Below are 23,063 nucleotides of genomic sequence, written 5' to 3' on the forward strand. Positions count from 1 at the left end.
GTTTTCATTTTCACTACCCAAATGTGGTAGTTTTCTCTTGTAAAAATAGGGGGTGGTGGTGGTGTAAAGTTTGCAGAAAACATTTTTTATGAAAATACGCCATCAAAGAGAAATGGCTCTAGATACCAATTGTTGCATTTTTTTATGAAGAAAGGATTGAAACAGAAGCAAAAAGAATAAAAATTTTGGTGAAAGATTAACTTGTGATCAACTGTTTCATTAAAAAACTGATTACAATGTTTATAGGAACAAGAAATATTAAATAAGCTAAAAATAATAATAAAATAATTACAACTTGGCTTAGTCTTGCAAATAGATTCAGTTAACTTGCTTCCTTATTGGCTGATTTCAGTCTAATCAGCAAGCAAAACGACTAATAAAAAATTATCACTGTTTCAGTGCAACTTGACAACTTGCAGGATAAAGAGCTCGCACTATTGGAGAGCTCACAGTCTCGGTGAGCTCGAAGTGTTGATGAGCTCGCAGATATGGTGAGCTCGGGGCTCGCAGTGTTGAAGCTTGGGTTTGCATAAATGGCCATTTTACAACAACGTGTTGGTCTTTAATTAGCTCCATATTCTTTAGAGTTGAGCAAATCTACTTCTTCTTATTTATGGGGTAGTTAATATGGTATATGGATATGTCACCTTTGTTAGAGGTGTAATCCCTACAATGTGTGCTCATCTTATTATGAGTCTGGGAGGGTTTTTGAATCTTGATCGGTATGATTTGATTCTCGCAGTTCTTTAGTTCATAAGGTACTCTACAAAGTTGGTAAACTCAAGGGTTTTTTACAGAAATAATATAAAAAAATAAAAAATTATCAAAATGTTATAACTTTTTTTTATTTACCAAAAAATATATAATTTTTTATTTACCAAAATATATAAAAAAACAAAAAAAATAGAAAAAAAACCTAAACTGATTTGACAACTCCCTGGGTGGAGGGAAGCAGGTTGGCGGCACCAAACAAGGGAAGCAGGTTGGCGGCACCACCCTTGAATTTAAGGGTGGTCGGTTGGTGGGGGGAAGAAGGAGAGGGGAAGAAGAAGAAAGAAAGGAAGAAAGAAAAAGAAGGAAAAGGAAAGGAGAGGAAAGAAAGAAAAAGAAGGAAAGAAAAGGAAAGGGGAGGAAAGAAAGAAAAATAAGGAAAGAAAAGGAAAGGAGAAGAGAAAAAAAAAAGAAAGAAGAAAAAGAGGAAAGGAAGGAAAAAAAGAAAATAAGGTAATTTTTATTATTAATTTAAGATTTTTGTAATATTTGTGTGTTAAAAAATAATGTTAAGTACATTTTACGTATTTTATTAATTTATTTAGGATATATAATTTTTGAGATATATTTAGCATGAAAAATTCATGGTATGTACATTATATGTTGATTAGGAATTTTTTATGAAATTGACTTAGGATGTTGAAATTAGTTTTGTTAGGAAAATAACATTAAAAGTAAAATGATAAAGAAATATATTTAAGAAAACATAAAATATGAAAAGAAAAACGAAAATTATATATTCACGAAAGTAAGAAAATGCGAAAAAATTATATCTTTAATAAATTTTAAACATAATGCACTGAAAAGTATAAAATTATAAAATTTAAAATGACAATATTTTTAAAATAATAAAATGCGGAGAGAAAAATACGAACAAATGGCCAAAACAATAGTGTATTACTAACTTTTAAAAATTGAGAAATATTTAATAAAAATATTTTAAAAAATGTAATGAAATAATATAAATTAATAAAATAAAAAATAAAAATATTTTTATTGAAAGTAATAAAATCGGGAAAAATACGAGCAAATGGCGGGGATAAGGATTTTTTCTTACACCAAATAAAAACCCGTTTTAGTATTTTTATTTTGGTAAATAATATATATATATATAATATTTTGGTATTTTTAATATTTTATTATTTTGTAATGTTTTATTATGGGTTTTATAAAAAATAATATAAAAAATAAAAAATTACCAAAATATTATAACTTTTTTATTTACCAAAAATTTATAATTTTTATTTACCAAAATATATCAAAAAAGTAAAAAATAAAAAACAGGAAAAAACACACTAAAGTAATAAATTAATTTTACACTAAATACACTAAATAATACGAGTAAATGGCGGGATAATGGTTTTTACACTAAATTAATTTTAAAACACACTAAATTAATAAATTTAAAACATTATGTAAAATTATAAAATTAGAAATGAAGATATTTTTAAAGTAATAAAATGCGAGAAAAAATACGAACAAATGGTCAAGTAAGAGTTTTTACTAACTTTTTTTAACTTGCGTGCATCGCAATGGCTTCATTGATTAGCACCAAAAGCCACATATCTGATGCGCTAATAACGTCAGAGGATTTATTATTTATTAATCACGTGTTCTATTTATTTAAAAGGATAGACGTACAAAGAAATAATGTTATCGTAAAATTTTCGTAATTTAACACTATCGGGACTCGTACCGAGTTTTAAGGGGCCGTGTGAGTGTTTTGAAGAATACTCGGATGCACGGTTGATGCCGTGCCAGAGCTAGCCGGATTTGGGTTCAGAGTACGATCCGTTGCAAATCTTGCGCTTTGATTTATTATCTGCGCTAGTGGAGCGGTGGCGCCCGGAGACCCACACTTTTTATTTTCCGTGCGGGGAGTGCACGGTGACCTTGGAGGATGTAGCGTTGCAGCTTGGCTCCCAATTGACGGGAGTCCCGTAACGGGATTATCTGCATTTACCGATCCGGATGCACTCTGCTATCAGCTTCTAGGAGACTCACCAGGGGACAGTGAGTCATATTTTTCAGGCTTACAATTTACATGGCAGAAAGCCAAGTATGGACAATTATCAACGACAGCTACTGAAGGCGAGTTGATTTGGGCTGCTCGAGCGTACATCATGCATATCATAGGGGGAGAAATCATGCCTGATGCAAGCAACGACAAGGTGCATTTAATGTACTTGCCCCTGTTAGCTGACTTGTCTAGTGTTAGCTCCTATAGCTGGGGCTTAGCCGTGCTAGCAGTCTTGTATCGAGAGCTTTGTCGGGCGACAGATCCGAAAGTTCGCGACATTGGCGGATGCCTCTCACTGCTGCAGTCTTGGGTGCTGTATCGGATGCCATTTTTGGCATCGGTTAGACACCAACCGTATGTTTATCCACTGCTGAACATGTGATAAAATATAACTTCTCATTATTTGTAGTCATAATATATTGACTAATGTTACCAACTCTAAACGCTATATTGGTTTTTTGTAGGTGGAGTGCTCGTCCGGGTATCGGGAAGTCGTACAATGTCCCGCTATACCGCCTCATGATTGAACAGTATGCCCGGGATAGGGTAAGATGCTATTCTAATATTCATGCTATTCTAATATTCATGACATATTACTTTCTATATCTTACGCACACGTTATGGCTAATTATAACCATGTTATTAATCATGCAGTTTATATGGACGCCGTACCGAACGCCAGAAATTACCGTTGTGGTACCCTCGTCTGCGTACGTGCATTCGTACATATGGTGCACTAATGCACCAATTATAAATTTTAACATGGTAGAGTGGTATCACGGGGATCGGGTGCTACGACAGTTTGGCTTCATCCAACCTATCTCGGATCCGCCGTGTGAGGTGGGAGAAGTTCACGGCAAGAATAAGAGAGGAAAATCGATGATAGATTGGGGAATTAAGCACCGGAAATTTGTGGCGCTGTGGAACGATCGATTTCGTCGAAGACCTCAGATGGTTATGGCTACCGACTCGCAACCATCAGTAGAGTATATGCAATGGTACTATAGTTGCGGGAAGCCATATTTATATGGAGGCCAGTCGATTGTAATCCCCCCGCACATGCAGCGACATGGGGGATCAGCCACAGCGGCCCAGCATGATCTGGATCCCATGGCATATTATTCTCCGGAACCACCGGAGCCCGAGCAGGAACCCCAGCCAGATCCAGAACAATCTGGATTTGTCGGTTCAGATAGCTATCATCCGGATTTGTCAGGCACTAACAATTTGCCGAGCTTCTCAAGGCCAGAATATGCATACGACTTTGAACTATTCGGATCCTACTCGCCCGGCCCATATCCGCAGCATTATGGGACTCCCTCAGGTGCATCAAGTTCATCGCTGCCGAACGAGGGACCTGCTCAAAATGATTTCCTCCCTATTTTTACTACACCACCACCTGCGCCAAATGATAATGTCGATCGTCGCGGGCACCCAAAACGTGACCGTCGACCTCCGAATAGGTATACCCCTAGGACTACACCATCGAACCATCAATTTTAGAGGTGTATGGCACATGTTTGTACATTAACACGTTTGTACTTTTTTGTATCAATTTAATTATTCTAATTTAATTATTCTAGTTTTAGTTATTGTGCTTATTGTTCAATTTCTTTTTACCAATTTAATTATTTTAAAGTTGCATTATATTAAAGCTTAATTTAAGGTTATATGCCTCCATTTTCGATATAATATTAATAATTCCAAACGCCATATACTATTTTATAACTTAATTTGGATACAATGTAATCATAATCATTTGTATACTTTTTTATCATTACACATAAAAATTTTACAATATTAGGTCAATTACGACCCGATCCGGACGACTGTCCAACATGAAAGTTTCGGTTAGGGCATTTATTCCGACTATGACCACTTAACCTGCATATTCCACAACTCTTTCCATCAGACTTCTCCCTGATGTCCATTTCATTACGGATTCTGCTTGACTGCGGACGACCTCTCAGATTCCTCCGCAGCCCTCTGTCTGGGAGAAGCTCGAAAGTCGTCAGAGGCACCTCCCACGTTGATAGGTCAGGCAAGACGGGGAACTCATTTTCCCAGACACGCAATGTGCGCTCCAACGTGTACACATCATCGACATATTGTTCAACATTGACGTTAACTTTAGCACACGCTGCCACGACATGCGCACAGGGATAATGAAGTGTTTCGAACCTTCTGCACTTGCACCGTCGGTTCCGGAAATCAACTCCGTAGGACCTAGCTGGTATACCAGGTCGACGACTGATGCTCTCAGTAACTCGAAATGTTTCCAGTCGTCGTGAATATATTTCTACATTCATTAACCTCGCCAACTGATGGTTTGCGACCATTGTATCCCTGACATGTTCGACAAACACGTGTCCCGCCTCAATCTGGTCGACTTGCTGCTGACCCATTCTTGGCATCAAAGTAGTCAGCCTGTAGAAAGTAGCAGAAAATACAGATGCAATCGGAAGATGACGTCTTTTTAACAAAACAGCGTTGATCCCCTCGACTAAGTTTGTGGTCATTTGGCCATAACGAAAGCCCTCGTCAAAAATTTGAGCCCATTGCCACGGCTCCATTGTGCCCAACCATTATCGGAAAGATGTGTTTGTCTGCCCCTCCATGTCACTCTCAAGTCGGATCATTTTTTACCGAAAAATATGTGGCTCTAACTCGTACGCTGCATACGTATTAAGAAAAATAAGTTCTAGTAACTCGATAACATGAAACATTACAACTTATATTGAAAATATAAGGTTATCATTTACCCATTGCCACGACTTGTCTCTTCCAGTCTGCATTCTTGTAATATTTGTGGAAGTTAGCCGCAATGTGACGGATGCAGTAAACGGATCTCCACGGCACACCAGAACGCCTGATTGCTGCAATTAAACCCTTCCCTCTATCGGAGATGATGCAAATGTTATCGTTGCTAATAACATACCTCCGCAGGTTTGTGAGGAAGAATTCCCAAGACTCCATGTTCTCTTTATCTACGATAGCAAATGCTATCGGGAGCACGTTTCTGTTGCCGTCTTGAGCAACCGTAATAAGTAGGATCTGTGTATATTTTCCATACAGCCAGGTCCCATCTACCTACACAAGTGGCTTGCAGTGGGGAAATGCCCGCACACATGGATCGAACGTCCAGAACATCCGATGGAAAATCCCTTTTACTGACTGTAACTGGCCATCCGGGCTGTAATATGGTCTTGTTTGCAACTCAATCACAGTCCCTGGTACATACTCCCGCATAGTAGCTATCCAACCTTGAAACTCGTTATACGATGAATCGTAATCCCCATACAGTTACTCCATCGCCATCTGTTTAGCAATCCATGCCTTCCGATATGAGACTCGATGCTGGAATCGTGCTTGCATTTCGGCAATCAGTACTGAAACTTTAATGGTCGGCATGTCCTTCACCATTGGCATGATACACGTACAGATTATTTTTGAATCAAGTTTTCCATGATCTTCTGTCATACGTGTTGATGTGCATGTATGAGGACCAACAAATTTTCGTATCTCCCACATCTGAGAACTTTTAATGAATGCAGCTCGCACCCGCCAATTGCAGCCTTCCGCTGCCTTCCAACACTCCCCAACATATATTGTCGGAGTAGACACTACGACTTTATAATCAACCGATATATTCATGCTGTACCGTTTGATGGCATATACGCACTATTCTTTACAGCTGAATCTCTGGCCTATGAATAAGTCCTCATCATCAGATGTTACGGCCAGCCCGTGACGATGAACTATTTCAGGGTACTTTGGGAACTCAGCTACATACGCTGCGTCGGGGTCTATGAGCGACATGTGTGGCCCAGGATTATTGTGTATCAAAATATGCTGCATCTGCTCCCCGATCGAAGAAGCGTTAATGTCTTCATCGTCGATATCATCAGGTACATCGTCCACATCGGGATCACCGTCACTATCGACCTCTTCATCCCAATGATCGCCACCACCTTCTTCTTCGCAACCACATTCTTCTTCACCACCAACCATATCAACATCAGGTGTAATATTCAGGTCGATACCGATCCCATCCATAGTTGATTCACTATCAACGTATGATATTGGAGCCACCATCCGCGGTTCTTCAACCCCGTCTTCTTCATCAGATGCATTTTGCTCCATACCGACTAACTCAGCAAATAAGTGAATCGGTGCATTCTTGTCACTCTCATTCCCACAGTAGAAATCGACCATTGTCTCAACGTCTTCGTCGTCTGCTAGTTCCATTTCGACGAATTTGATTGAATTTGTCGAAACTGGAAACTTGTAGAAAATTTTTACTATCCTTCTCCCACAACGTCTTAAAATTTTTGCATTAATCATTGCCTTCATTTCATCAAACGAGACATTTCTATTAAATCCCATTGCTATTTGTTGCTGACATTCAAATACACATCCAACACTTGTTGTCAAGATGACTCCGTCGACATAAACGCATGCAAAAAACTTAGCATCCATCTTCAATATTTAATTTGTCAAAAAATAAACAAAATCTCGTAAAATATCTCGCACGGATAATAAATAACTTAAATAAAAAAATTAATGTTTCAATATTCAATTTTGCACATGAAAGCCATTTAACCACTAATCCTAATAACTAACACAATAATAAAATTAATAATTTTATATACAAAATAATACTAACTAAAATTATTAATAACTAACTATAAAAATAATACTAGTTTTTTACTAATAATAATAATAATAATAATAATAATAATAATAATAATAATAATACTATAAAATTTTTATTTTTTGTAATATTTTGATAATAAAACCCTAACTAAAACTATCAATTTGAGTTTTATTGATTTTAATCTTAATAACTAAACTAAAACAAAAAAATACAAATTATACAAAACAATAACAATAACATAATCAATTATTTTTCAAAAATACCTTATTTTTCTCTTCTCTCTCTCTTTTCTCTTTTTTTCCAAACACCTCTTCTTTCTTTTCTTTTCTTCCGATTTTTCTTGTTTCACTTGGATGAGTTCGTGTTTATAACACGAGTAGTGTCGCCAACCTGGTTGGCAGGACTGGTGCCGCCAACCTGGTTCCCTCCACTGGTGCCGCCAACCTGCTTCCCTTGTTTGGTGCCGCCAACCTGCTTCCCTCCACCCAGGGAGTTGTCAAATCAGTTCAGGTTTTTTTTTTCTGTTTTTTTTTTTTTTATATTTTTTGGTAAATAAAAAAATTATAACATTTTAGTAATTTTTTATTTTTTTTATATTATTTTTGTAAAAAACTCTAAACTCAATTTTAGCTATGATATTTAAAAACAAAAAACAAAAACAAAAAAACCCTTAAAGCCTGCAGTTGAAATGGTGATTCGATCTGCTATTGGTATCTCAACCTGCTTGCTGCCATTTTGTGCTGTATTTGGCTTGGACTAAACCAAACCTTGGCAGCTGTCAGAGATCAGAACCAACAAATTTATGAAACTGAAGGTCTATTTTTTTTAACCCATCAAGGTTACAATAAAGAGTCAACTGGTTAAAAGATTTATATTCTTACTGATATTAATACAATTTGTATTTTTTCACACAGTGAATAATAAATAATCTTGAAAGCTATATAAACAACGTGAAGACATGAAACAGAAGATTCTTTATGAATAAAATCATTTTCAAGATATGATAAAGAGGGCCCATTTTGGATAGGGTGTGGGGTTAAGTCCTGAGGAAAAATAGCTTTCCATTGCCCAGAATCTGAGGATTTTTACAGATTTTCAAACCTGGATTTTTTATCTGATACCAACACAACATTACACTTTCTTTTTCAGCTGTGGGAAATTTCAGGCTTCAAATTTTGGGTGATATCATAAGATTTAAAACCACATGTTTGGACGGTTTTTACGATTGAAACTTGAAAGAGAATCCCATAAAGCCTGATCAATTCATTCAACCCAGAGAGACAAACAACAATACATATGAAGTACCCCGTTTTTATGCATGGGGAACGGGGCCCCTCTTTCTTTTTCTTTTCTTGTTTTAGTATTCTTTTTTGCTCCTTAATTTCCAGCATGAAAGTGTCTTACTGCTACTATATATTTTGATTTTGACGATGATTTATCAGTACTTTATCACTTTAATTCACCAACATGTCTGAATTAATGTGTTATGTGAAGTAGCTATCTAAGGCAGAGGACAGCTACTGAAAGTAAGCGCCAAAGAGAGCTCTTTCTTTGTCAATATCCTTCAACACTCCTTAGGCTTTATATAAAAGCTATATAGTTACCATCATTTCATTTTCCCAACATTTGGCTTTCCCTTTCAACATTTGGGTCACTAAATTTGAAATTGATAGGGTCACACTCCTAAACCGGTGAAGAACTTTTTCGATATTGTTTTCTTCAAAATCTTATTTAAGAGATATTAAACTTTTAACCACTTGACCTAACAGACACTGGGTTAGATGTGCCATTGCTGCTTTGTCTACCAGCTTTCTGGTACTAAAGATGAATAGTTTTGGGTTACAATTCTTCAAACACCCTAACAAAACACCAAGATTTGGTGCACATGCACTTCACAATTTCCCAAATTTATGCTTTTAAGCGTTCACCATCAGCAGATTTACAATTAAGATTTCAGGAGAAAGGTTTATTAGTAGGGTGATTTAGATCAAAGTATACTAGTAAGGTTGCAATATAGAAATAAAATTACATAAATTAATGGCTGAATTAAATTTAAATCACGACTTTTGCTTGTTGATTTGTGAAAAATGACACACTAAACAATTCTGAGAAAGCTTTTAGAATTGCATAATCAATCTTTTGGGTTGATTTCTATTTCATGACTAATACTAAATTCATCCTATTACAACTACACAAACATCTCAAAAGCAAACTCCACGAATTTATTTTCTTTAAATACCAAATATCATAACCTTTTTTGGGTAAATTTTGATAGACTGTGGAACATATTAAGGCCCAGGGATCATGCAGCCCTCAAAGCCTGACAGCCTTTGAGGGGGTACCCCACGTTTCAGAATGCCATTGATATCGTCATCCTTGGAGGAACACAAAGCAAAATGCAAAGGCCAAAAAAGCACGCCTCTGCCTCTGACTCGTACCGCACCCGTTGCTTAAGCATGCTAACTTGGCTTTCTTCATATATCTCTGAGGCCGCCAGGGGTGGTGGGATGGGTTCCCCTCTGCCACGTGATCCACACTTGACGTCATCCACTGAGAGGGACCGTACAATTTGGGTGTTTTTCGATATTGAATTATTGAATGATGCAAAATTGAATTTTTTTTTGGGCATGAAAATTAACGTGGGGGCAGATGCTGCATGTGGGATACGCATAATCATGCTATGCGTGAAAGCTTGTGTGCATGGGGAAAATTGCCCTTCACTAAAATGCAGCAAACAGGCCAACTTAATGGTCGTTTAACTAAGTAAAAATGTCCGTCTATGTCCGAGCAATAGGGCCACCAGTGCATGAGTGTACGACCAACATGGTTCAATGGTCCCAAACTATCAATGTGCAAAAGCTACTTTTGATGATAGAGCATAACCCAAGTGCATGCTGCAATTGAGATTGCAGCAAGGGGAATGTTATATGTATTTTTTTTTTTTACCTGAAAGATCGAACCCAAAGTGAAAACTGCAATGGAGGTTCTTTTGAGACCTGACAAAACTGCATTCCCCCACGCTTGACAACAACATAACACCTTGTGACTCGGTCTTTTATTATTGTCCTAGGGAGACGCCATTCTAATGCAGCAAACCAACCCCTTCCATTACTCAATTGATGCAATCCCACAAATTTAAAGTACCAAAAAAAAACAGATTAGAATGAGGTGATGTCATATTAAGCTTGTATTTGTTGCTTGTTAAACAAGTAGTGTCAGTGTTACCAGTGAGCAGTGATGATGCTTGGGGCGTACACCTGGTGTCATGCTTCGTTTATATATATAATGTCCACTTGCAGATCTCTTACACTAACCTTGTTTTTGGCTGTCAATAATAATAATTTGGGGTTTCTGTTTTGAGGGTATAGTCAAACCAACCCTCGTTGTCCACAATGTCCTTAATATACTCGACTCCGGGTTTTAGGTGGCATCTGGGATTTTCACTCGGCCTATGGAAGAAAGGGAAAGGGCATCTTTACAGAAATGTGAGCAGGCAACCGACGAGACGCCTGGTCTTCTTGGGGTCTTACGATGGCCTACTCCAATCACATCTGAGGGAGTAATTTTTTTCATTGGCTAACATCTGGTTGTTGAGAGGGGCAGTCTACATCATCGATTGAATACATGTTTCTGTTTGATGTGATGTGATGTCTATTTGGGTTTCTATGGACCTTACGGTGAGAATCTTAGTTAAATTGAACCGAACATTCTTGGCCCGTATGCAGTGCAGTGCAGTGTTTATTTAAAATCATCTTAGCAGAGCTGGGCTCGTTGGAAGGCTGAAGTTTTTATTTAAACATGGGCCCAAACTCGTAAAACCAAAGATAATTTACATATTAGCTAGGAGGAGGAGGCTTCTTCTTATTCGGGTTTCATCCTGCCTCAAAAACTTACAAACATCTCTAATTACATCATTCTCGCATCAGTTTTTTCCCATTTCACAACATTCACAACTTCAGCATTTACAAAAACTACTCGGTAGCTAAGCTCTCAGCCATGGAGCTCCTCATCTTAACACACACACATAACCCCCTCAAAGCTTAAACCCCACAATTCTCAATCTTTATTCATAATCTCGGCCTCTTTGTTGCCTTGGTCCAGGGAAAAAGAACTCCTCATCTTGGTTACCAAAGATCCTATCCACCTCTTCTTCCTTGCTCTTGAATGCCAGCTCCTTTGCTTCCTTCTCGAATTGCTGAACATAATTCCCCTCCCCTATAGAAAGAAATACCACAATTAGATGAAAAGAAAAACTAAAGGAAGACTGTTGGGGATCATGTGTATTTGTTTTACCTGCAAGAAGGTACCTAACGTTGTTTTCTATGTTGACCTCAAAGCATAGAATCTCTAGATTATTGTTTCTTGAAGCAACTGTGACGAAAGGATGCCCTGCTGGAACAACGAACACCGTGTCGGATCTCAAACGTGAGCTTATCTTTTGATAACGAGACCCACTCTTTCTTCCTCCTGAATCCTCCTGACTGGACTTGGGGGAAACAGGAGGTGATACCATTTCAAAGTATCCTTCACCTTTCACAACAATGGCTATCTTTATTGCCCTTGAGTTGTAGAATGGGGCTGACATACATCCCTGAACATAAAATAACATCATGGTTGGGCCATCCATTACCTGTTACAAATAGTTAAAAGAAGGGGGAATAATTATAAATAACCTTGGTGATGTTGGCATAGGAGACCCTGAGATCGAAGTCTTTAAGGCGCTTGAATTCATCTTCTTCAACTTCAAAGAGCTGACCATATCTGTTACAATGTGAAGGCTCACGCTTTCTGAAGAGGTTGAATGCACTCTTTGATTTTGACTCACTTCCAAATGGCCACAAACCACCGCCTTTGCTGCCTTCCTCATGGCTACTCATGGCCTCGATTTGTTCTCTGGAAGCTTCGAGGAAGGGTCCTTTGCCTTGTTTATCGAAGAACCTCTCCAACTTATCTCTTGAAGTCTGGTTAATTATGGTTTTTAACAATTTTAAGAAATAAGCAAAACTTGGCCACATTCAAACTCAATACATAACGTTAAATACAATACTTTTACCTTGAGAGCAGCTTCAAGGATTTCAGTGCTAAATGTTTCGTAGAACGATTCTGGTTTTGCACCACCAGCACCATAAAATACCTACAGAAAGGAAAGTAAAGCTTAGGGACTATGATTTATGTTTTATAATTGTGGGAAAGAGTGGATTTTTCACCTCGTAATGATCTGGTTGATTGATAGGTTGCAATAACTTGACGATAAACAGTTTCTCGTTGTCATCTCTGTTGATCAAATATAGAGGAGTCCCAGCACGAACATGGATGATGTCTCCAGTTTCAATGTTAAAGCTCTCTCTCTTATCTTCATGGATCAGCGTGAGTGTTCCACGTCCTGTTATGCACAAAATGCAGTACTCAGTCAAAATTTCAAGTTTTCTTCTTTTAATATATAACATTAATATTTGAGAGAAATTAAGATCATATAACCTTGAGTGACAACAAATATGGCGTTAGCATCGAAATGATTTGGGACTACGAATGACTTTGGACTGGCAACAAGGAGGGCCAGTCGATAATTCTCAATGCCACGAAGAATATCCGAGTCGTGTGTGAATTTGGTGAGAAGATCAACTCTTCCTTTCCCTGTCTTGATTGCAGTAGAGAAATGTTTATCTTCAAATACGTAAGGGTTATGCTTTTCCTCTTCTCCTTCGTCTTCTGCATCTTCTTTACTCTGTTTCTTGCCTTCTTCCTCCCACCGGCTCGCATAATCTCTCCGCCATTTCTGTTGGCACCGGAAGAGGCACAGCTGCCGCACCTCTCCCGCTAGTCCCACGCACCGGCTCTGGCACTCACTCAATTCCCCGCCAGGGTGAAATTCGACATCAGGGTCTTGCCCAACTTCTTTAAGAGACTCTCTATCCTTTTTCTCACGGTGGTACTCTTCACATGTCTTCACACACTCTTCCTTTTGTTTTTCATCGTATTGTTGCTGGACTCTGCATTGGTGGGTGCATTGTTTTAGCTCAGGGTCTTGCTTAGCAAAGGCTAAGCAGCCGGCATAGAGAAACACAAGAGACAGGATTAAAATAAGTGTAGAAAGCTTTGATTTGGCAGACATTTTAAAAAGTGTAACTTGGTGCAGAGATTTCAGAGATGGAGATTGGGATTATATATGGTGAATGGATGGGAAAGAGTGGCAAAATGCGTGCATGCATGGAGACGGGTGTCCAGTGTACGTGTCAAGGCCAGTAAATGCTGAAAGGCCGCGTGGTGTTGGCTTGCATGGGATGAAAAAAATGAAGGGACCATTTTGTTTGATGACGCTTTGAGTTCGGAATGGAGCGAGAGATCGCGTTCGCGTGGCATCATAATGCCTTGAGAACGGAGCCTTCACGTGGGCGCACGGTTATGGCAAAGTACTGCCATGTTGGACATGGTAGGAGGCTGCATATCTGGACTTTGATGTTGTCGTTTTATGGATTATAATTTTGTTGATGCAAGATCGAAGTGGTGATTCACGGTGGATCACTCGAAAGGCAGAGAGTTACAGAATCGGAGTATCGGTTGGTAAAGGGAAGATAGCAAAAAGTATCAGAGGAAAGAATGAAATGTCGTGGTTCCGTAAACTTAATTAATCTACTGATAAGTATGTGTTGTCGTGTCAATACAACAAATATATTTTATGTATACGTAGCAGGTATTCTATTTATGTCGAGGGCCTCATGCTCGTGAGATTATAAGCTCGCAAGGTTTCGGCCTCGTTGGCTCACAAAATGATCTTTTTTAATCTAGAGTATTAACCTCGAAAATCAGCTAGATGCAAAGTAGGCTTATGGTAAATTTACTTTGATGTTTTCAAGTTAATTTAGAGTCAATAGGCTTGAGTTTTACAAGCCAACCATTACAAGTACTAATTTTTTCGAGTTCGAACTATTTCAAATTTAAATTAATTTTGAATTCAAATCAATTCGAATTTAAATTTATCTTTTTTATTATCAAATCCAGTTAAATCGAGTTTAGGGTCAAATTTTGCTGATTCAAGATGCATAGATAACCATTTTTCAACCGTGATAAACTTAGGGTGGATTTGGATGGGCGATTGGGTACGGTGCGTTTAGTTTATTTTTTGTCTCACGCTACAGTATCACTACAGTATCTAATCTCACCGCCACCGCTGTTTTTACACTAAACGCAAGTAAACGCACCGCCCATCTAAACTCACCATTAACAAATGCATTATAACGCATAAGGAAGAAAGTGGTGAATGGTTCATGCAAGAAAATATGGCACCATAAATAGCTATACTCTAGTAAACTGTTTAACCTCGGACGTTTAAATACAATCCAAAATATTTAATTGCAAGATCTGCCAACCAAATTAAACGCTAGAAGCAGACCTTGATCAAGAGTATTATTGATGATAGGCAAATGCCCCTGAACCATGGACCATATCTCTATAGCCTCTTTGCCCCATACGTTTGGTGCCTCGAATGAGATTGAACAAGGTTCTTTAAAGGTCAGGCATGCCCACCCCGGTTTTAGGATCGTATGTCTTCTGCAACACAAGATCCATTGGAGTATCCTTGGGACCAGCTGCAACACAGAATAACCGGAATAAGTTATAGGCAGAACTTGAGCGCTGAGGAAATATTTTATATAACAAATTTACATCACTGTGCTGCACTGGTTTCCACTTCCTACACAATTATATATGACATGCTTATGAACAAAAGCCTGTTTCTAAATGATGGTTAAGAAGTACAAATGGACCTGATACCTTACAGGAAGGTAGCGTGACCCAACTAAACACAGCAGAAATAACAGACAAGCAATAACAACTATCTTTGAAAAGGAAAACTGCGAAAGAAAGTGTCATCTTTCTGGATTTTAATGACATATATGCACACAATGCCAAAAGCCATGTTGTATTCTTCATTTGCACCTGACAATTTAGAACCCATGACAGACTGACAAGCAGTGGTGAAACAGAAGAGAAGCAGAAATTTTCAATTTCAACTCTTCAGTCTCTGATTGATATATGTATATATATGTTACCCACTCATTAGGACATATGCACTATCCCTTCAGGTATTCCTTAAAACGAGGGAATTAAACTCAAATCACACAAGATTACCCCCCCCCCAAAAAAAAAACAAAGTGATCAATGGAATTTCTCCCTCAACCATCAACTACATCCAAGCTTTTAAAGAATTGGATTTAAAGAACTGAAATGAGTATACAATGATAACAGCAATAGGCAATGAGCATACAAAAGATACGAGGTAACCAAGTACGCAAGTAAAGGAAATTTGGAATATTTACATAGTTCCATTGTTAGAGTATTTACATCAAACATTTAAGGTAAATATTTACAAACACAGAATCATATATATCAAAGTTCCTAGTTTCAATTCCAATTTATAGCCTTCTCTAGAATTGCAACTATGTAGGCAAGCTAGTTGTAGTCATTGTTAAAGCATACCATGTACTGTTGCAAATAGCAAAAAAGCTAAGTTCTAGGTCCTTGAAAATTTACATTTTAGGGTATAGTTTACTGTGTTCTATTTAGAGTCTTTGACCAGTTTTCTAAGTCCTAACTTCCATTGATAGCCTTCTTAGGTAACCACTTATGATACCACTTCATCAATATCACTGAACTGAAAACCGACTAACGATGTTTACAATTTCCATCCTTGTGATACAACAACTAGCTTGACTATCCTATGACCATCTTATTATTATAGACAATGAGTTGAATTTCGAATTCATATAGGCAATGAGCTCTTCCTGGTGCAATTCCAAAGATAAGGTAGAAATGCTAGACATATATATATGAAAAAAAGGGGCAAAATTCCACTTAAATTGGGGAAGAACAAAAAGCATAGTGAAGTACCAACTGTAGGTCTTGGTGTAGTCCTTATCTTCAAGATCTCAGGGCGAGGAATTATCGACCCAGAAGCTCCTATACCTCTAGATACTCTCACCTTAGTTCCATCTTCTAGATATTTAACTCCAACCTTACAAGGCTTCCTACAACAATAGTAATCCATCAAAAAAGCTTTCATTTGTTAAAAAATAAAAAATTAAATATACAATCAGAATTGAAGCCAATACCCAGTAACAGGATCAAGAACTTGAACATTTGAGGCATGAAGGGGAGCCTCGACAGTAAATATACCACCTTCATGACCTGGACCTTGCTTAATGTGCTTTTTTACCTGTAAAATAGAGATAAAAAACTCTTTTTTTAATACTTCCTAGTAAAAGAGCAAGACGCGTATCTTAAAATTTGAAGAGAATCTGACCAGATTTTTCCCTTCAACAATTACACGATTCTGAGAGCGAACAACGCGTTTGATAATGCCAGTTTCACCTTTATCTTTGCCCCTGATTATCATTACCTGTTCAATCCATTACAATTATATATATAATTGGTTTCGAATTTATCATGAATTTAAAAAAAAAATGGGAATTTAAAATCAGATGCTTACATTGTCACCCCTAAGAATTTTCCAGTGCCTAATAAGCTTCTCAGCTGCTTTCCAACCCATTTTAATCTTTACCCCCAAAGCTTCAGAAATTCAGAACAAAAACAGATAACTGAAAAATCAAAAACACAAAAAGGTTCGGTTGAGAGTACCTTAGAGAACTAAAGCGCGGAGTTTTCGCCAATGATTCGGAAGATCTGGATCGTGCTCCTGCTATATCAGGTTTTAGGGTTTTAGGTTTATACCATTAAGGATTATGGGGTTTCCGACGGGTTGGGAACTAAAACTCTTTGACAACCCGTTTGGTTTCAGCTTTGGGCTTTTCAAAAGAGTCCACTCTGTTTGTTTGGGGAGGTTCGATAATGGGAATTCCACTGAATCAAGGAATGGTCCTCAAAAAGGTTAGAAACATAAAAGCACAAAGGGTAAAGACCAAGCCCAGAAGATAGAAGCCCAAAGTCTGTATAAGGAACCCTAAGCCTAGAAGCAACCCGAACATAATCTGAGAGAGAGTTGCCGCGAACCATCATCGGAGAGAATGGTATGACCACCTGATTGAAGATCGAGACATACCCAGAAACACTTGATCCAAAAAAGTTACTACAACTAAAAAACATTGGTAAATCACAAACAGTCCAAAAGCAAACCCCTCTTTGAGCTTCAGTCACCAATAGCTTTGCTAACAGAGATGAAGGGTGGGTTTGGATGGGCGATTGGGTGCGGTGCGGTGTGTTTAGCTTACTTTTTGTCTCACACTACAGCATCTAATCTCACCGCCACCGCTGTTTTTACACTAACCGTAGGTAAACGCACCGCCCATCCAAACTCACTCGAAGTTAAAAAAAATTTTGGGATGTGGAAATTAAATTTTATATTTTGCTATTTTAATAGTCTGTATTTTTATAGTTTTTAAAGAATTAAATCAAATTTTTATTATTTTTTAAGGGATCAAAGTGTAATTTTATCATTACTAAATTAAAATTTTATAAATTATAAAGGAGTCTAAATGAAAATATTTCCATTTTAGGGGCCGGGGCCCCTTCCAACCCCCTGGCTCCACCCCTATTTGCGAACTAGTGCATTCTTTTTGTTGTCAATGTCCATAACTTACTTAGTGGTCCCCGCTATAGCTCTTTCAAGAAAAAACTTTTATATCAATATTTTTTTTTACAACAACTAATCGAAAGGGGAAAGTTTCATATCAGGTCCCTGAACGTTTTGTTTTATCACACTTCAATCTCGTCTCGTTACTATGTCAAGTGGCACTAATAAAAAATCATTTTTTTATAACTATAGTGGTGCCGTCAACCAATCAGATGCCATCGATATTCACTATAGACAACATCTTATTTTCGTAATGAATATGCTTCCCATACCATTTTTGTATTTAATTATTTTTAATACTATTTTTATTTTTAAAAAAAACCCCTTCAGATCAAACATTGACAAAAATAAAGAGTCACCAACTCGAGCAAACGAAAATGAGTCATTGAAGGCACAAGATTCATAATGTATTTCACATTTCAATGCGACAGAGATATCATTCTGATCCCTCCCATGTGATACCCATAGAAATGATTTAAATACAACTGGATTTAACCTACGAGGAAAAAGCAATCGAAATCTTAGCTCGAAAAGTAAAAGAATTAAGAAACAAAAGCATGTCATTAGTGAAACTCCCATGGCGAAACCTAGCGTTGAAGAGGTCACTTGGGAGCCGGAAGAAACGATGAGATCACAATATTCCCACCTCTTTCCAGATAAATTTGGAGGATGAAATTTCTTAAAAGAACGAAGAATTGTAACTATCCAATTTTAGCTGGTGTCGAAAATTGCGGTTTCAGAACAGAATTTTATAAACCAAGTCAGTGAAATCATGAATAGAAGAACCTATGTATTTAATTTGAAAATATATTATTGGACGATCCAGAAATTAAATCAAGGAAACGATTAATTATAATAGAGGGACTAAATTGTAATAGTGCAATCTCTATTGAGTTTTAAATTATGAAATGCTTGATGAATTAATTAGCAATTATGCAAGGGACCTAATGGTTATTTAACCATTATTATTCATGAGTTAGTGGATGAGAAAAAATCATTCCATCCATTTCCACTAAGTAGTTTAATATATAATTATAATAATTCATTCGTAATTGATTAAGTTTAATTAATCCACTAACCTTGAATATAAATATAATGTTAGAGGGAGAGAGAAGAATACTCATCTTCTCCATCATATTGCCATGCCGTACAAAAGAAAGAAAGAAATTGTTAGTTTGTGTAACACCCTTTGTCTGATCCGAACGTCGGGTCCGAGCTACGGAATGCTACAATTGTTGCAGGAGCAACTACTGTTAAACATATTGTAATTATATCATTTAAACAAAAAATTATGTCTTAAACACCTTCATAATATGATATACAACTAAATTCAAGCCTTAATCGAGCTTACAATAGTTCTTTTATTAACCTGAGCACAAAATATGATCAAATTGTAAAGTTTTGAAAATTCAGGGTTGATCTTATGACGTCACCTTCTCCACGTCGTGACGTCACCAAACTATAACACCCCTCACTCACCTCCGTCACCGAATTAGGATTACGGGATGTTACTGCACTTAAAAAAATAGAATCATGCTATATCAATTCAAAAATTATTAAAATATTCATTAATCATCAAACATTCAGTTAAATATGTTATTCATACATTTTCGGGGGTTAAATCGAGCTTACGAAAGCTTTAAAACAATCCAGAACAAAACAATGACTAGTTTGAAACATTTCAGAAAAGTGTGGCAAAAATACAAAATAGGGATCACATAGTCGTGTCGCCAAGCCTTGTAACTCATTATGGCCATGTGAACCTAATTGCCATCTAAATCAACAGACCACACGGCCATACCATCTACCCGTGTATGGCACACAGCCGTGTAGCATGCTATGTATCAAGCCGTGTGTACCTATAAAAGCCTTCTAGATCAAGTTATAGATCCTTAAGTTCATTACCCTACAAACAAGCACTAAATTATACTTCAACCAATTCAAATACATAAAAAATGTGCCAAAACACAACTCAAATCACCCTACCTAAGTGCCTAACCAATGCACCAAAATGTCACAATCACAACCAATTCAAAATATACAACCTAACTATTCATACAAGCATATATTTAAACACCAATATGCATTTTATCATAAATACCTCGTAAACCATACCATTCTATCAACTTAAAAACATTCGTAACTTTTACTAAAGTAAACCATACACAAAACTCAATCATACTATTACTTTAGTACCTATCAAAGCTTACTATATGCATGCAACATCTTATTAACATGACTGCATATATCACAACAATCAACTAACATATATACCCAATATTTCATCCAAGTTTAACCATTTTCAAACAATCTCATAATCTAAGATCAAACATACCATTTCCAAACATGGTTTCATCATTTACCGTATATGCATAATCTTTAAATTCAACCTATTACATGATAACATTAAAAATACAATACAACTTTGACTTAGGACTTCAAAACCATCAATCCAAGATAACCTATATACATAACATATAGCCATTCAAAACTCAAACCGCAATCAAGAACCATAATACCAACATTTAAGATTGACCAAAACGAATCACCTATATACAAGATAAATATTAGATTAAATTTAATATTAAATTTTATTAAATTAATAGAATATTTATCTACAAGATAAACATTAAATTAAATTTAATATTAGGATAATCACTTTAATATTTAATTAATAAAATACTATTAAGATAAGTATTAAATTAAATTAAATATTAAATCTATTAAAATATTATTATTATTGGAATAGTTAATTTGAAATCAAATTCTCTAGTAGAGTCTCAGTAGGAGTATAATTCTTCCATTACTCAACCACTAAAGAATCGCCGCCGCCGACCATTTTCCAGCCACCAAAATGCCGCCGACACCCCAAGCAGGTTCGGTTATTGCTGGTTTAGTTCGGGCCAGTGACGGTCCGACTTGATCAATTTTTGTGTCTTGGTCTCAGTTTTGGGCTCCTAGACCCAATTTACAATCTCAAGTCTAATTTTCAAATTCAATTACCCATTGGGCCAATTGTCTGACTTAAAAATTAATTTCCAAAAATATCATATTAATTTTAATTAATTTGATTAATTTAATTTTACTTGACCAAAATTAATTTTCCCAAAAATCACTTAGATTTTTCAAATTAATTTTTCAAGAAAATACTTTAATCAAATTCTCTAGTTGAACAATTCTCACGATCGCCCAATTTAATTCCACATCGAACAAATTGACTCAATTAAATTATTTTCAAAGTCGTAAAATTTACTTCTAATCAAATGCAGTCTGATTGAACTTTTGTTGAGCTAGCGGAGGGACCAATCAAACATATACAATTAGGCTCTAGTGATTACAATTATGTCTAGAAGTATCGTTCAAATAATTCGCAATTACTTAATCATGGAGTCAGTCCACAAGAAGTACCATGATTGAAAACTTATAATTGTATACTCTTTACAAAAGCAATTTATCCAACTGTTTTATCCAATGACCTCGTCATGTGTGTGTTACATCATTGATTCGTTTGTTGAATCCATCCACTCAATATAATTATATTTTATCCCATTATCACCATTGTGTCTTCTTAATGATTAATATGATCATTTTCAACAAATGACTGTGATAAATTGCTCGTTCAAGAACAAGCAACCCGTGGCCAAGTTCCATATTTATCATTCAACATAATGCCAATGAGAAGATATTGTTAACTCTTTAATTGAGCTATGAATTCCATTGTTGCTAGTAAAGTCATGTCATACACAAGTCATGTACCCAACAAATGCATTGTCAGTGACTAACTTAGGATTTAGGTAAATCACACCATGAATGTCACAAGTGAATTAATTCACAAACGGATTTAGAATTAATTCATCTTGGGTCTAGTCCAATGTATCATTCTACTATTGAATACATTTATGTCTCTACTCGTGGAGTCAACTGCTCTGATAGCTAAGACTAGCCATATCCTCAATTAAAATTGTAGACGACAATATAATCCTTCTTAGTATTCGAATTGAATGTTCATTTTGATTCTTTTACGGGATTATGAACTCGTTTAGATTATCTACTGAAGTAAGGTATTTGTCACAATGTAAGCATTCTTATAATGCCACTTATCATCAGTTTGAACTTAGACAATTAATGAGATAATATTTGCTTGTCACAATTTCACTACGCATGCAAAATATGAAAGACAGAAATACAAAAGACATAATAGTGACATGTGAAATTTATTTATTCATCATTCAAATACATAAAAAACAATTACAATTTACTACAATATAGGCACATTTCCCAACAATTTCAAGCTAGAAGAAGTGATGAGATGAGATAAGCCCCCCGTCAGTCACTGCCCCAGCTTGTCAAAATTAGCTTTTACCTACGCGTTGGAAAGAAACACATTAAGCTTGAGACGGCTTAGTAAGTACTACAAAAATTTAAATCTTATTTCTAAAATATAATAATATTAACTACAAACACATGAATAAGTTTATTTCATTCTATATATTAGTCCAAATAAACAATTTTTATCAACTTGTAGCTTTTAAACCACTTACCCCATTCATTATTAACCACACTTACCGGATGTCTCATTCCTCTTTCTTAGCCCATTGTAGACTAAACAGAACACTTAAGATATTTGAAACAGATACAGTGGGCACCGAAGTGCGTTAATAGAGTAGAACGACATGAATATGCTTATCAGAACATAACAACACTGTAATGCTTAAATAGAACAGAGAATGCGCATCAATATCTCAATAGTTCTTATCTCATCTACATGGGCTTTAACAAAATCAATTCAACTTTTCACATATTATAATTTAGTCCTTGAAGTCATAAATTTCAAAGAACATATAACTTTACTACACATTTCACATTCACAATATATATTTTAACAAATACTTCATTTATTTTCCTTTTGTCTTCATTTATGTCCTTATGATAAATTCTATTTTCTTTAAAATTTAGTCCTTTCTATTATAACAACAAATTTATAACTAATTAACTAAATAAAATACTTTTAAATCTAAAAGAAATAAGAT

The 23,063-nt window shown here is 36.3% G+C and overlaps 2 protein-coding genes across 2 annotated transcripts; both read right to left on the bottom strand.

Moving 5' to 3' along the window:
- Positions 1 to 11,216: 11,216 nt before the first annotated feature.
- On the bottom strand, positions 11,217 to 13,583 carry LOC105762603 (vicilin Pis v 3.0101). Its single transcript, XM_012580390.2, has 6 exons — positions 12,927 to 13,583; positions 12,656 to 12,831; positions 12,502 to 12,582; positions 12,122 to 12,409; positions 11,742 to 12,039; positions 11,217 to 11,663 (listed from the first exon to the last, which is right to left on the bottom strand). Exons 1-6 carry the CDS (start codon positions 13,558 to 13,560, stop codon positions 11,512 to 11,514), a joined length of 1,629 nt encoding a protein of 542 aa, XP_012435844.1. The 5' UTR covers positions 13,561 to 13,583; the 3' UTR covers positions 11,217 to 11,511.
- Positions 13,584 to 14,714: 1,131 nt separating this feature from the next.
- On the bottom strand, positions 14,715 to 17,235 carry LOC105762605 (uncharacterized). Its single transcript, XM_012580391.2, has 6 exons — positions 17,082 to 17,235; positions 16,933 to 16,998; positions 16,747 to 16,842; positions 16,556 to 16,659; positions 16,335 to 16,471; positions 14,715 to 15,034 (listed from the first exon to the last, which is right to left on the bottom strand). Exons 2-6 carry the CDS (start codon positions 16,990 to 16,992, stop codon positions 14,952 to 14,954), a joined length of 480 nt encoding a protein of 159 aa, XP_012435845.1. The 5' UTR covers positions 16,993 to 16,998; positions 17,082 to 17,235; the 3' UTR covers positions 14,715 to 14,951.
- Positions 17,236 to 23,063: the final 5,828 nt, after the last annotated feature.

This window comes from Gossypium raimondii, chromosome 12 (genome assembly GCF_025698545.1).
Source record: "Gossypium raimondii isolate GPD5lz chromosome 12, ASM2569854v1, whole genome shotgun sequence".
Classification (NCBI taxonomy): Eukaryota; Viridiplantae; Streptophyta; class Magnoliopsida; order Malvales; family Malvaceae; genus Gossypium; species Gossypium raimondii.

Excerpts from the sequence above, each read along its gene's own strand:
- LOC105762603 (XM_012580390.2), bottom strand. The coding sequence starts at position 13,560 with ATGTCTGCCAAATCAAAGCTTTCTACACTTATTTTAATCCTGTCTCTT. Across the intron at positions 12,832-12,926 it reads CATATTTGTTGTCACTCAAG|GACGTGGAACACTCACGCTG; the intron begins GTTATATGATCT and ends TGTGCATAACAG. Across the intron at positions 12,040-12,121 it reads CCTATGCCAACATCACCAAG|GGATGTATGTCAGCCCCATT; the intron begins GTTATTTATAAT and ends TTTTATGTTCAG.
- LOC105762605 (XM_012580391.2), bottom strand. The coding sequence starts at position 16,992 with ATGGGTTGGAAAGCAGCTGAGAAGCTTATTAGGCACTGGAAAATTCTT. Across the intron at positions 16,472-16,555 it reads GTTCTTGATCCTGTTACTGG|GAAGCCTTGTAAGGTTGGAG; the intron begins GTATTGGCTTCA and ends CTATTGTTGTAG. Across the intron at positions 15,035-16,334 it reads TACACCAAGACCTACAGTTG|CTGGTCCCAAGGATACTCCA; the intron begins GTACTTCACTAT and ends TCTGTGTTGCAG.